We start from the raw sequence: 16660 nt of genomic DNA, 5'->3' as shown, positions 1-16660 counted from the left end.
AAATTCGCCTCGAAAGATAGCTCGGCGTTGCCTGATAAGGGGTCAACGGTTACCGCAATTAGCATTTCGCGAACAACTTGAGATTCGCTCAGTTTGACTTCGAATAAGATCATAATCTGGAATTTGAATGTAAAATGAGGAATGCGAGAAGTATTTGATTTAATAAATCTATATCAGTGCTCCAAGATTTTTGTAATTCCAAGCATTGGCTTAAATTTTGTTGGAGTCTTACGCTTATCGCCTGTCTTTTTCTATCTCTCCAAGAAAAAAGAATACAGTAAACACCGGTCAAGCTGATAGGTCAAATATCAATGTCCAGAGTTACGAAAATCTTGGACAACACGTTGCTCTTAATTGTGCTGATACAGAATATATTAAGATTATTTTACGCAACAAATTTTATATTATTTGAAGATACAAATCAAATTGTGTTTATAATTCTATAAAAAAATTTTAATATAAAATGTAATAATTTCAAATATTAATGTAGAAAATATTAAGATATCTGAATGTGAAAAAGATAATAAATCTTTTTATGCAGTAAATACAATCAGAATTACATTAAACATTATTATACATTTGCTTACTATTTATGTAGTAATGATAGCTATAATTTTCACAGTTAAACTATAAATATATGTTAGCATCGAAAATAATTGTGAATTAAATTATGCTAAATTGCAATCATTTTTTCATGTGAATCACTCAGTGAGTCATTTGAGTGAGCATAGAAATCAAAGAAACACAGACAATAATGTCCAAAAGTAGGGAGTAAAATTTTTTAAAGATATTAAGATATGAAATCTAAAAAAAATATATATCTTAATAACATATTTAATATGTCTTACGTCCCGATTTTAAATATACGTGTTATACGAAAAATATCTTTTAGTTATCGAATTGACTCGCGTCGTGTCACGGCATCGGAATGAAGTTGCCGCTGTCGAACGCTTCGTCTTCATTACTTGCGGAACGGCCACAGGACGAGTCGGCGTCGACGACAAATAGCATTGTAAGTCGTGACGCGTTTAATTAGTAAGCGCGTAATAGCATCGCACGTTGGCACTTAATTGCGTTTAGATTCATCGTATACGTATCGGCGATTCGTTTAGAACGTACAGTTCATGAGATTCGCCCGCGATGCGCGAGCGGGTCGGCAGTAGTCGGCGGAGCGGCTTTCGTACAAGTCTGACTCGACATATCTAGCCTCCCGCGAATCTACGCTTTCCATTGCTAACTCACACGCTCGCGGACGTCCGCTCGTTTCCGCGTCACATAACGCGAGATGTATGATAATCGGCCGGAAAGATACCGACCGTATTCCGCTCGGTCTTCAAAATGCAAAAATCGCTCAGAAATACAGGTTAGAGCAACAGGTATAGATATCGTCGCGGCGAGTACAACGCGAATTTAGCCAAGCGTCGCGCGATTGTCGAAGCCCCCCCCCCCCCCTCCACCCTCGTCGTTCACAGACACGACCGTGTTTACCGTCACTGTGTGTGGCAGCCCTAACCCTGCGTGAGGTCATGGACGCGGAAAGTTTCGTAGCCTTACGCGATTGTATACGTCTCTCGCTTTTGACTCCGTCTCGATGTAAATAAAGCACGCGTCGCGTATCGGATGTGTCGTACACAGTGTCGTGCGTAGTACGTGCCAGTACGTGCCGTGTTTCCGCGAGTGCCGCGTATCGCGTTTCCGCGAGTGACACCAAAAGCAATCAAAGAAAGAACGAGAGAAGAGAATTAAGGGAAGGCGTCTCGGGCGACAGCAAAACGACCGTGGAATGTGAGTAATTCATTGTGCATGTTTACATACTTTCTTATCTATGAATTTCCCCGTGATGATCCTATGGTCGCGTTTCCTTTTGCAATGTTATGCAATGTAGTCCGCGAAACATTTGAGGTTATTTCGAGAGGCTCAAGTTATTTAACGCTGGCTACGTTTACGCCCTGCTTCTAAACCGCGGCTTATATCTCAAATTCGGCTTATACCTAAAATTATTTATGTCCCTTGCTGTATAAACACTTAGTAACTGACTTGGTTTCATATGTAAGTATTGAATGAAAACTCCAGAAGGCACCTAAAAATGGAGAAACATTAATAACATATATTTTCTAATAATATCTAACATTTATACATAAAAGAATATTTTATGACGTTTAAAAAGGGCAAATAAAAAATTAAATGTGTGCAATAATTATCTTTCGAAATATTAATTATTTAAAACACTGTTTTTATATCTTACACGTTTTTGTATTTTACAGATGCTGTGAACTATGGCTCCGTCACTGCTCGTTGTATCGGTAAGCACTCAATTATCTTTCATCATTGTTTTCTTATTAATCGAATTTTATTAATACCCGAAAAAGCATCTCTGTATTAGCATCTCTGTAATAGCATCGCTCTAGCGTACATATTGATATTTCAACGATCGTTATCGCCTTTTCCCTTTTTTGTCCATGATGATAACAAACGTATTCAAATACATTAATTACTTTATCTCTATTTGAACACTTTATAATACAGCATAAATATTAGAATTTCGTAGACATTAAACATTCAATTTCTCAACGTCTCTTAATTCTATTTGCGAAAGGTAATGAAGAATCGATTCTTTCATATTTATATATATATATATATACACACACACGTACATTATTATTAATACAAGTTATTTATAAGTTATAATTCTTTATATTTATCATTATTTATATCATTACTTTTGTTTATTTATATAATTATTTTCACATTCTCTTTCAATCGCACAATGTTTATGGCCGCTCCATTTTATGCGTTGCATTAAAATTATTTTATATCCTTCTCATTTTTCACTTATTCTAACTTGAGAAGCTATAAATTGACAATATCAACTTAACTGAAGGATGTGATATCATCTCATTATATGCGGGATCGCGTAAGTATTACGGATTTGAAATATGATACGCTGATGAAGGTGATCTAGACCATGTAAACCTTATTATACAAAAGATTCATGATTTCTGAGGCACCTACGATAATATGATGAAAATTTATAAGCAGAATTTTATCTATTTTGAATGATTAATAAATTTTGCTACTGTAATTGTTCAAACAAAGCGACGTTTGGTTCTATAATCTTTTCTTTCGACGAGCTATATATCTCAGAGAAACATGAGAATATCTTGTTTAATTATCTTATTAACTTCGCCAGATTATTTTTCTACTTTTTTTAAAGTCGTTATCGAGTACAATAACGATTTTCAACGTACAAAAAAAAAAAAGAAAAAAGAATCAATTATTTAAATACTAGAAAAATAACCCACTAGAGCGTCTCAATTTACAACGGATATCGAGTTGCAAGCGCAGCTGCCGCGTTTTATACTTTTTTCTCGCCGCGATACTTACGCGGTAACCACATGTAACGAGCGTCGACGACCAGGCGAGTCGGTATGCTGGCGGCCGAGCTTTGGAATTTAAAGGTAGTCCCTCGTTTGAGCGGGGATAATTAAATGTCTATCGGAAATTCGTCGGTACGGCCAACGGTCTGACCGTCGAGAGGTGATTGAACTACTCGACTTGTTCCCTCCCTCCTTCGCTCTTTTTCTCCCTTTCTTCTTCTCTTGTTCGCCATCCAGAGTCACAGGTGTCTGGAAACGGCAGCTCCATTCTATCATCGCATGGCCAAAGTGCTTCCTCGAGTGTTCCGAGGCTCATCGTCGTGTACTTAATTAATCACGCGGCGTCACTGATACTCGCCGCTAAGTCCCGCCCGCGGCTTTGCCGTGCTTTTTCTAAACGCGCGAAATGCAAATCTGTTCCTGACTTGCATTTGTCATCGACGGTGCGCACTCGACCGCACCTTTTGATCGACTTCTGGACTTCTTCGGATAGGAGATGATGGTTTTTATAATTAAACTCCGGGTTTAACATCCATTCGTATCTTTCCCCGGCACACAAGTGTAAATTAAGACAAGTATGTGTGCGTGCCATATAAGTGCACAAAGCTGGAAATTCAATCGCAATAGTATCGAGTATAAAAATTGTTTATATTTACAAAAATTTGTATAAAATGCCTTCTTAATTTGCTCTCTAAACTGATAAAAGTCGACAAAAAAAATGTTAATCTTGATGTTTCTAAATAACGTCTTCGGAAAATTATTACTTTATTACTTTATTTATCCAACTTATCAAAACTAAACAGAATTTATTTTGTAATTGTGAAACGAATATATTAGATGTACCTTGACAATTCTACAATAGAGTTAATTTCAAGGTGTTAATTTCGCCAGAAACATCAAAATCCGAAAGTGCACTTTACGTGATTGAATTTACTTATTGTTGCATAATAGATTTAATATGTCAGTCAGCAGATCATTTATTCTTAGGCATTCATGTACTCAGAATTTCTCTATGTCGATAAGATTGAATAATGGTGAATAGTCGTCAAGGAAAAGCCGTGACAGCCTAAGGGATAGTAAGTTTCTTTCAATCTTTCGAAGGATCTAAGACCAACGGCCTCAAAGAAAGATTCGCGAAAAGCTCTATATATGTCGCCTTTAGTGCTAGTAAGCGATGTACCACAAGTAGGAGACTACATAGTCGGGATGCGCATTCTTGTTCAGATTCTCATCGTTCACACAGAATATGCCGAGTGTCGTGGATTTTTCCTCATCCGTCCAGATTCCCTGAATTTTAGACGTTAACAATTCTGGCTTTTGATTCAATTTGGTTTCTATTTTTTTTTTGTTTTAAAATATAAATGAAACAAATAAAATTTAATTGGAATTGAGCTTAAATTAATAGCATTCAGTTAAGCATATTTATTCGCAAGAGATTAGCACGTTTCATCAAAATTATTTTGCTGTATTATTACAATCGTCAGATCAAATTAGACAATAATATCATTTAGTTTTGGATTTAATTCCACGCAGTAAACCATAGGATTCACTGCATTTAATATATTTATTAAAAATATAAAAAAATTAATATTGTGTACAATTATTATTTTGTTTTATTCAGTATGTTCTTCTCTGCATTTAAAATTGATATAATCGGTACGACTTGCTCGCACGATTAATTAAAAATTACAAATAAATAATAATTTCTGAAGTTATAATTGCAGTTAAATGAAACAAATCAAGTTACAAAAATTGCAAATTTATGTTATAAATGCAAATAAAAACATTCGATTGCGAGAGAAACCTTTTTTTATTCAGAGAAAATTTCATGTTCAATTCATTTATTTATATTATATTGAAAATAAAATATTATACGTTGTTTTATTCATAATATTATTATAATTATTTAGTTATGGACATATTGATTATGGAATTTTCATTCTCTTTCCAAACCATGATATCACCACGATAGGTAGTTTACACACTTTGGAGCTTTTCCAATTTCTTCGAAAAACAATTTCCAAAGTTGCTATCTTAGAATGCTTGATGGATATATGAGATGTCCTGCTATCACACTAACCAGTAAATTGCTAGAAATCAAAAAAAGAAAAAGAATATTTCTCTCAACATCCGAATAGTTATAAAATTATAAACATTTGAGATTTGTAAAAGTTTTATTAAATGATATTTAATATGCTTACAAGACCGTGAAGTGTATAACGCAATTAAAATCAAGAAATGACCAACACGATTAAAGTAGATCTTAGATATCCGTAAATAATTTTAAATCTTTGATTGAAAGCGTAATTAATTACAGATTCATTCATTTATTCATTCACTTTTTTCTTTCAATCAAAGAAATTAAAAATTATTTACGACTATGAATATCGGCCTTAGTAATCAAATAATAATTTCCTAAGTGATTTTATTTACATGTTTCTAGTTCTCCGAATTGCGCGCCACATATTTATCGATCTTGAAACGTAGTTCTTAAATTAAGTTAGAAAAATAATATCACCACATTGTTAATCAATTTAAAACTATTAGTAACGAGTTAATAGGCTTACAAGATTTTCTTTTCTCTCTCTATCACAGGAAACTATATTTTTTAATAAATGATATTTTTAAGAAACCTATACATAAAATAATTTAGTTTTAATTGTTTTAGTAGATTCTTTATTTGTGTATTTTAATTATAATTTATTAAAGGTAATTACGATTGTTAAGATTAATTAAAAGTTACGTGTGAAGAAATATGTTGTATTCCATTTAGTTTTCGTATATATTTTGAATCTAGAAACATAAAATGAGACAGGAAAAAAACAAACATTTCTCTAATATTTATATACATGTAGTTTGAATAAAAAACATTGCTATTCTAAAGTTTGCATATACAATGACAAAATACATATTGGAAGAACAGAATACGTTAAAAAAAAAAAAAAAAAATAGAAATTGATGCTTTTATAAGCTAAGATCAGCTTTTAATTTCAGGAAATTAGTGATCAAATAAAGTGCGTTGATGTGTAAAAGATGAAATTATCATGAATAAATACGATATAAATAAGCAGGCAGTATATCAGACAGTATATGTATTAGCATAATTCTAGAAGCAGAAAAATTCCGCTACAAATCGTCGGTTTTAAACCATTTATAAATTCTTTTAACCCATTAAAGTTTATAGCCAGATCAAGTTAGTTAAAAAATAATAATTGGAAATAGGATCGGTGCGTAAAAAAATATTCTTGAAAACAACCACAGCAAAAATAAATTTTGCAGTTGTTAACAACAAATTATTAAAAATTGACTGTAAAATACTAACACTAATTGATTCTACGAGGAAAAATTGACTAAAGAAACACATATAACTCTTTCTTAAATAATTTTTATTTTATGTAAAAAAAAGAACATTTTAATTAAAACTCGTTTCTGTCCATCTATCAGACTAGCAAGTTTACTTACATAATTACAATTAGAAATACTTCAGAAACGTAAAAAAATATTTTTGGTTTCTGATAAAAAGCGTGAAAAAATTAATTTTGCATCTAATTATAATAAATAAAATTATTAGCATAATGCTTCTGTGAACATCAAAACGAGAATGATTTCGAAAGTTATTCATGTTTTTTAAGTAATTTTTCTCATGGAATCGATTGCTGCAGTTTTCTTCTACAATTAATTTTTAATAATTTGTTATACATATCGATTAATTGCAATTATTATATATCAAGTAGTTGCAAAATTGATTGAAACATGCTTTATATGTCAGTATGTCTTTTTATGCGGTTCTATTTTCAATTGTTATTTTTTGGCTACCCTTGCTGGTCTAGCCATGGGTTCTTATGGCTTAATATACCATTTACTTTATTGTCTGTTTAATATAAGAGACTGAAGGTTTCATTTACACAGTAGCCTTGTCTGTACCGTGTGTACAGAATTAAATGTCGTGCCTTTATTTATCGAGATAGCTAGATTGGGTGAATTTCGCACAGTGCGACGGTGGTTGCGCCCAGATCGCCGTGGCATTTAGCAGCGCGGATACGATCATTCGGGCTGGCACGGCTGGCGTCGTCGCAGCTCGGCGTCGCCGGCGCATCGAAAAGCGAGAGAGAACGGCGGGCTCGACCGTACGCTCGCGCCACTGCGCCCGCGTCCGTCCTTACGCGTGCAAGTATTCCTACCGGTCCTGTGCGTGTCACGCCGAGGCTCACCCTCACACCGTTTCTCGTGAAATTTGTATCGTATACGTGGACCGACGATCTATGTGTGACAACAGCCGATCAACGACAGATAGAATTTCCGCGGCACGTCCGTCGCGGTGATGACGAGTACTATCGCGACGAAAAATCGACAGGCGACTTGGTGATCCCGCGTGGATGAACGATGCGATCGTGCGATCGAACCTAGGTGTCAGCGACCAATAATACAACAATATACGTTCGGTGAACTTTAAATTAGAAAATTGGCAGGGATCAAAGGATCAAAGGGAAAATTTGCCAAAATTCGAAAAATGTGTACTATCAAAGAGAGGATTGGATAGAGAATGTAACGAGAGCAAAAGCCACTCGTGCTCCGCCTCGAGACCGATTTATCCGAGCTTGGGGTAGGGGAGAAAAGTGTGCTACGGCAAAGTTTCCACGATACACTTCGATTAACGACGAGTTATGGAGCACGCTAGCTCGTCTCGTCGAAGGACCGTGATTACCGTCGTTGCTCATTTGTTCCAACGCGCGTGTAAATATTCACGTTCATTAGGTACAGTGCGAAACGGCAGCTTTGAAGTTTGCGAGCCGTGGTATTCCGTCTAACGGATAACGAATTTTCGGTGAACGCTTGCCCTCCCCCTCGCTTTGAGAGAAAGCTCTGATTATACGAGGGTACGGAGGGCAAAGTCGGTGATTTATGGCGGAAAAGAAGGACTGCGACAGGCTCCTCGAAGACGCGAGAAAAACGAGAGTTTAGACATGCGCTCATGTATGGTCATGCAGTAAAAGTAAACCATCGAACCTAATGCACGTTAATCGACTTGAACTTTACTGGCGAGTATCAATTTAGTTTTCCCATCGCTGGCTAATGTGTAACGAGATATGGAGTTTTATTTGCCTCTAACGGCCATTCTCCATAAGAAGCACAAAACTTTCATAATTAGAGGCTAAATTTCACTCGACGGTTTTATCTAACTTTGGATCGGCAGTGATTCCCGTTGCTTCCTTCTGCATTATATTTCTATTTACGACGATACAGACGGAAAGGGGAAAAGAAGATTCGATCAGTTGGACAATCACGTTGTGCATGGTGCAACCAAGGACAACCAAAAGTTTTCATCTTCGAGAACCTAAGTAAACGGTCTCAAGACGAACTTGTATTATCCATGAACGATTTTGAAAAATCCGTAGCATCGCGACATACATTTGGCGCCAAGATAATTGTACGTCGGATCGATCTCTTGTCGGATTTCGCAGTCGATGGGACTCGGTCGACGAGCGAGCGTGAACAACCGGTTGGCGGATCGTCTGTCCGCACCATGCTCGGCCACCATGCCGAACGGTGCACTCCTGCAACAACGAGGTGCGAGCTGCCGCGAATCGGCTCGCCGAGAGTTCCCGCCACGCGAGACGTGCCGGAAGCATTCGCTTCTTTGACGCTCTTCCCTTCATTCAATGCGCGCCGTTTGCTGTATCCCAGGTAGACGGTATTCAAGCGCGTTACACTATTGCCGATTTTGTCGCGCGATCGAACGCGCCGGCCGGGCGCATTACAGTCGGAATACGAAAACAGATGGCTAGATGAAAACGATGGATGACGAGTTCCGTGGAGATAGGCGAGCGAAGTGACGGGACGATAGAATAAGAGGCGTGTTCGCGAAACGGTGAAATATTGGACGTAATTCGAAGTGTAATACAGTGAGATAAGTATACTCTGATCTCGTGAGTGCGCCGCAGTTGCTTGAGCCGGTAATTTTCACGTCGAATCCCGGCTCGTTTTCGTGAAGAGAGAAGAGGGGCATGAGGAATAAGCATACGGATAGCACGTAGCGACTGGCCCCTTCTCGTTTCGGAGATGCGGTGCTATCCACTACATATCGACGTCGCCCTCACCGTCGTGCTATTGGCGATCTGTGCAAACATCGTGAAAGCCGGCAAACGAGGTAATGATAATCGAATATGCCTCCTTATTTTGTAAGACTTATCGTGTTTTCGTAATTGGCACGGTAACATCATGAAGGCATTAAAGAGCACGTAGTGCACATCAAAGGGGAGAGTTCGGAAATGAGAGAAACACGAGATAAAAGAGGAGAGAACGAAAGTGATTACAAGAATTCTCTCTCTACAGAAAGCACGAGTTCTTTACGTTCGTTTCAATTATTTTAGAAAAACGTAATTTATAGTGATTATAAGAACAATTTTATTCTTTTTAGGTAATAAATAATAAACTATCATGTTTATGTTTTCATAAGTTTTACGTTTTTACTTTCATTCTTTGATACACTTTGAAAGTTAGATAACAAAACATGTGTTTTTCAAAATTTTATGATCTTTATACTATTAAAAATATTAATTAAATTTTTGCGTTACTACATGCTTTTATCAAAGTTGATTACAAAACGTGTTATTTTGAATCAAAATGTATGCTACTTCTAGACAGGATTCAAGAGATTTCCGCAAATCAAAGTAGGATTTAAATAAATCTTGGCATGTGAATTGTATCTGTTCAGATGTGTCACATCTCGTGAGAATCTCATTATTATTATTCCGAAGGAACTTTGTATAGAATATCGATCAGGAAAACAATTTTGCCAGTGGAAGGGTATCTTATAGCCAGAGAACGGCTTTTCACGGTCTGCAGGTGAATACAGTTCCGCGATTCTTGGCAGACACAATGGACGCGCGTATTGTATCGTCGATTCGTTATCCTTACATTTCCGATTGAGATGGTTTTCGGTATGCTTGCCAGAGCTGAATTTTTCCCCTTACCGTGGCATCATCTCCATAACGACTCAGTTTGCGTGAAGTGGAGGATAGCTAAACTGCCACAAATATCGTATTTTGTGAGTTTTGCTCTTCTGAAACTCGAGCTAGATATTTTTAACCCTACAAAGCGCCGAATAATTCAAATAGAGAAAAGAAAGCGATATATTTATTTCTGAATATATGTAATTGCTATTTAATTAAATGTTACATTTACAACAACTTAATACATAATATAACACAAACAAGAAAGTAATAAACCGTTTTCGGTGTTAGTGAATTAGTAACATTTTTTGTGTAAATTTATATACAGTTTTCAGCTCTAAACTAAACTTGAAATAGTAATATTACGAATTAAATCGATAAACAATTTATTAATGTGATGTTAATAAAAATCTTAAAACATTGCGAAAAATTTATTGGGAAAACAGTACCTATTATCTCGACCAAGGAAAAAATATTACCCTGCGTAAAAATGTCACTCTGCCTAAGGTGATATTTTTCGCAATAAATTTTTTGCAGTATTTTAAGATTTTTAAGAACATAACGTTGTTATTCAATTGTTCATTAATTTAACTTGATATTGTTTGCCAATTCAATGATTCGTTGATATTACTATTTGAGGTTTAGAACTGCTTTTCAAGACCGATAAAAATTATATCGACGAGTAGTTTGCAGAACTGAAAAAAATCTATATAAATTTATACAAAAAATTTTAGGCACTAAAATATGTTTTTACCGAAAAAGACTTTTTGCTTATTCACGTTATTTACGTCGGTTTGGTTTATCTTATTATTAATGTGCAGTATGTTACGGTAACTAGTATCTCTTGATCATCTCTCTTGATCAACCATTGTTGCTCTTACAATTAGAATATGTTTGTGATGATACATTTCTCTCTATGGAAATGTAACTCGCAAAAATGTTAACATGGATGGTATTATAGCGAATTGTGAAATGCAATAATGTTTGCACAATCAGAAATACCGTAGGATTAGATATGTTCTGATAATAATACAATAAATCCCAAATAACGTAAATGACATAAATAATTAAAATAATATTATTGTTGAAATTACTGTTATTTTGCTCTTTGATAATTAGCGTACTAATATGTCATCTATTAGTATTAATCTAATAACTTATGGCTTTTGAAATTACAATATAATTAGAAAAGAAATATTTATAATAAATTATGTGATAAAGCTAGATATTATTTATTTAATTAAGAAATATTTGCATTTTTAATATAAATATTAATAGAATAATAAATACACTGGCTAATATTATTAATTAAACTTTAATAAAAATTGAATTAAAATTAAAAGCTTTAAATACATTTCAATTTTAATTAATTATTTTGAATAGTGATTTTCCTGCATATAATTATTAAAGAAGATTGTATATTTATAAATATATAATTATTACAATAGAATTTATTTGCTTTGCAAGGAATAATTTTGTGTTATGCATTAAAATTAAGATATAACGATTTAAATAATATTTAAATTTATACTGAGATAAAATATTGTTTTATCCTTTACTTCTATAGTTTCAACAGTAGTTTTTAAGAATATTCTTCATTTTCAATATCAAATATTGTTTCGCTCACTTATAACGAGAACGTCCCACTGGGTTTACGGAACTCTCTGTCAATTAATTGTTCTAACTGCAGGTTTAATGAACGTCACTTCGTCATCCCCATATCCTAGGCCGTGTTCAAACGATCTAGTTTAGTTTAGCGTATAATTTATGCATTCTGTACTACATAATGCGCGTTTGCAACTTGATCAAGCTTACATGCTGTTACCGTTTAATACTACATCTAAAGTATGCATAGTGTGTTGCTTAATATGCTTTAACCGAATAATTTATGTTTCTCCGTTGCATTGATCATTTTTTGTCCATAAATATAAAATGTCAGTGTGCAAAAGTAGTGTCAATTAGTAATTCGATGTTTACAACACGGTTATATTGTTAACAATCTAATATAATCTTTGTTATGACAAACGGGAATTGTTATGTGAAATGAAAAAGTTGTTCGGATTAGGTGAAAAATTTGCTTGTTTATTTGAATAAAATTGCTCGTGAATATAAAGTGAAACACACGTGCAGCTTACTAATAGCAAAACGTTAAAAATTTTTTTGACGTTTATTTTACACATATGTACACGGAGACTCCTTACACGCAAGAAGATATTTAGACTTTGCAAGTATTCTTAAGTCCAGCAGCTTGTGCAACGCGGTATACAAGTTTGATATCTAATAACAGTTTTCTTCGAGGACTCCCAAGTTCTTAGTGGAGCCAAAAGTTTTCACGTATCGAGGATACTTAATAAGTTGGACGATAATGCCTAAGTAACCCGATTTGCAATTTAATATGCGGCTAAAATATAACCACACTATACCGATCGGAAATTTGTTTAAAAATATCAAACGAAAAACTTTAAAATGATATTATTTTTACGGCGGTTGGAATTTTAATTAATGATTTCATTGTAAATTGGAATTTATTGGGTAAACTTAACTGAAATATTGGCTATTGATTTCATTTAAATGTACAATAAAATTAATAAGCTGTGCAAAAAATTAAATTTAGGAGATTATTATTTGTTCACTGTTGAAACATTAATAATTCTTAATTTATAAATAAGTGAAGTATAGTTTTTGTATTCAAGTTGTTCAACTTTTTATATGGTAAACCAGAACATATATGTTATTAACGCTCATTGATTTTTTATTATATATTTTAGTATATATTACACATATCATCTCTTTCTTTTCCTCTCTTCTAGCAGAAATCTCTATTTCAGTTAACGTTAGATTAGAATCAGTTTATTGTAGAGGCGTTTATTGGATTCGATAGTGAACGATTTAGACTAACACCACACTAACGCGTGAACAATCCTTTGTCTGAACAGAGTGTATTGTGTGGGCTTCTATTTCCCCATTCACAGCCGCAGTGAATAAAAGCAAACATTTCCACTTAGACTGAGTGCTATGGCAAACGTTAAGCATGCAACTGCAACAGTTAACTGTAAAGAAAGCAATATGTATCATATTATATATTAAAGTATAATTGTAAAAACCAAAGTATAATTATAACAAATATAGATTATACACAAAAATATTTTAGAAACATAAATTCTCTTTAAAAATTATAAGAAATAACATTTTTATTGATTTCAGTTCAATTCAGGAAAACACTTTTTCTATCAAATACATGAAGTTTTCTATTATTATTTGTAATACAAAGACTTTAAAAATGTGTTATAACTTGATATTACTAAATATTCATAATAACGTACTATTTTGTAGTTTTGTTTTTTTGTACGCAGCATATCATATTCCTTCATAAAATTACAAAACTATTATAAAAATATAATATTTTTTTATAAAAGTTAGAAAAGTATGAAATTTATATTAATATTTTTTATATTCCTATTACAACCAAATTTATAAATAATTAGCATGTATCATCAAACGAAATAGATATACGAAACGAATTAAACAAAAAGACTAGTAATGTTTCTATATTACTATTGTAATATTTGTTTTCAAATTATCACAATTATTGCTGTAACTTTTGCATCAAAACGTATCTTTCATCCTACCAGGTGTTGCGCTAGTTTATCATTAAATAAAATATAATTAAGTTTTTAAAAGTAACACAAAATTTTATACGATATATTCAGGCGACTCTTTATCTTTCATACAGAGCGCATACACGTGTGTCACGTAGTGAGCTAATTTGGTTACTTTTTATTACAAGTGACACGTACAAGAGGGCTCGTTAAATAACGCTCTTTATTAAAACGACGCTACATGAATGTGTTGCGTACTCAAGATTTCAAGAGCGAATTACGGTGATATTTGCATTGCGGATATTTCAAGCATTAATATACGGATTCCGTAAATATCGGTTAGCTTTTCGAAATGATCTTGTAATATTACGAACTGGATTTATAAATAATTTATGAATTTTGATGTTTGAAGTGGTTTGTTTATTATCTACTTGAAATTTCATGTTTAAAACATTGAGCTTTAAGTTAGTAACAAGTGGTATTCCGTTATTTATTATATTTTTGTTTTTTTATCTAGTTTGTTTTTAATTTACATTTTCAACAAATTTTTGATTCAAATATAACGTTATCACAGCAATCATAATTTTTTTGACAGTCGATCATATCTACGCTTGAAAGAGCAATCAATGAATTCGAGATACTGAATAAGAAAAATGGATATGCGTACATCGATACACTAAAAAAAAAAAAAAAAATTATTGGAAAACTAAAATATTCACACAAATACCTAAAGAGCGGTAAATACGGTCGAATTTTTTAGTTATATAATAAGATATAATTTAATCATATTATTCAGATTTTTCAATAAAAAATTAACTAAACCAATTCAGCATTTAGTTGAACGTATTAGATTAAATATTTTAGTTTTTCAGCAAATTATTTTTTCAAGTAGACATTTATTAAAAGGATATCAACGTTAATACCACTATCTTTTTAAATTAAAGCGTCTCGCAATTTTCGCTAATAATTTGGCAATTTTGCGTTTTCTGCGTTAATTACATGTTTGTGTCACTATAGGTAATATGTGTGTTTCGTTCTTCCGTTGATCTCATCAAAGACCTTTATCACTAAAGTACTTTTGACCCTTTGATCTCGTCGGTATGCGCACTGTTGAGATTGCATTTGAAATCTATGCATCTACACCTTCATAACAATAACGTCTGTAATTGGAGCGAATTGCGGCAGTTGGTGAACACAATTGGGTAGTGTCCTAAAAGTAAAATGTTGCACGATGTCGACTGCAGGGCGCACATACGATTTGTGCGTTTGTTGCACGCGCACGTTGCACGAATATGCCAAGTTACAAAATCTTAGAAACCCGCGGTTGATTACTATGCGGGCATGCTCAGGAAATTCTCGTATGATGTCGCGGCTTTATATGGCTTTGTTCAAATTTGCATTAGCCTATCCATGATGTCAATTTTAATTCGAGAGCATTTACCATTTTCACGTTATTTTTTAAATTCAGATGTAAAATTTCTATGAAATATTAAATACACATTTATATCAAAACTTTTTGTAGCGTAACTTATCCAATTAAACTTTCTAGATTATATCATCGATGTCAAGTAAATTATATTATAATTCTGTCAAAATGAACTTAACTCGCGATTAAGTGGAATATGAGGTTTTATGTACTCGCGGTTCCAAAATCGCTTAATCTTTGACATAGTAACGAGACCGCCTGCGAAATTTTCCCAAAGGGAACTCCATTTATAATATTGGGGTTATAATTGAAACAAAATGGATTGAAAATTAAAATTAATAATGTGCGTAATGTGTAACGTACCTAAAGTAAGGTAAATGTCCCAATGACCGAACATGTTCCTACAACACTTATGCGGAAATTTATTATTATTAATCTTAAATGGCTTTTTTATAATGTTAAAATGTAATTGTAATTTTTATATACTTTAAGATATTTATAAGTCAGGTTATTTTAAATATTAAATATAAAAATTAACATTAAAGTAATAAATTTGTCACACTATTAGGTTAGAGTTTATATTTTAACTATAAAAATTTTTTTTTAAATGTTACATATTTGTCAAGATATTTTATTTGTAGTTATTTTATAAATAATAAAAAAGTTATTGCATTAAAAACAAATATTTAAAACAATCATTTATAGAACATTAAAGACATTAGCGTTTTAGTTTGCTCAGATATTAATTCATTTAGATACTTTACAAATTTTTATTATTTTCGGAATAATGTAACATTTTTTTATATTTTTGCACAATTTAATAATAATGTTTTATATTTCATTTTTCAGTTAATTGTACGATTAGATCATTTTATATCATAAATTCTTACACTCTTGGCTCTGAATCATTATATGTCCGATTAGTGGGACATTTATTTTAATTTATATGTGTAAAGTATATTTTTTATTTTTTTTTTTAAAGAAACAGGCTGATTTGAACGTATACTGTATTGTTTGTATTCCATTATTTTAGACATACGGAGATCTTAATACGTTTCCAGTTGTCAGTCGCGAACTCTTATCTTTATATTTCTTTTCCAATCTGTCGCGTTAGCAGAAATCTTGTTTTTCTCAATTTTCCGCCCTTCTTCCTCGCGCGTTCGAGACATACGTAACCTTTATTCGGAGCAAAAAGATCGTTACTAGTAATAGGGCAGAGCTTTAGTCGCTTTATCTGAACGCTTCCTGCTGGTGGAATACCGAGTTCGAGTACTGAGTACAGTTGCAGGATACGAGCTACCTACC

The 16660-nt window shown here is 33.2% G+C and overlaps 1 protein-coding gene across 3 annotated transcripts in view; it reads left to right on the top strand.

The window, feature by feature from the left end:
• The first annotated feature begins 586 nt into the window (after positions 1-586).
• LOC105193959 (alkaline phosphatase) overlaps positions 587-16660 on the top strand; it is a 204364-nt gene continuing 188290 nt past the window's right edge. For 2 of the 3 annotated variants that reach the window (XR_005574230.1, XM_039446364.1), the window contains exon 1: positions 7189-9525. Coding sequence is in view for 1 of the 3 variants with exons in the window: in XM_039446364.1 (XP_039302298.1) it covers positions 9438-9525 (88 nt within the window). In the remaining 2 variants the exon portion in view is untranslated. Of the gene's footprint in view, positions 1786-2264; positions 2304-7188; positions 9526-16660 lie in introns of those variants that run through there. The other variant, XM_039446365.1, reaches the window with a different exon arrangement.

The sequence above is a fragment of the Solenopsis invicta genome, chromosome 2 (genome assembly GCF_016802725.1).
Source record: "Solenopsis invicta isolate M01_SB chromosome 2, UNIL_Sinv_3.0, whole genome shotgun sequence".
Classification (NCBI taxonomy): Eukaryota; Metazoa; Arthropoda; class Insecta; order Hymenoptera; family Formicidae; genus Solenopsis; species Solenopsis invicta.
This window is presented reverse-complemented; position numbering and strand designations above follow the sequence as displayed.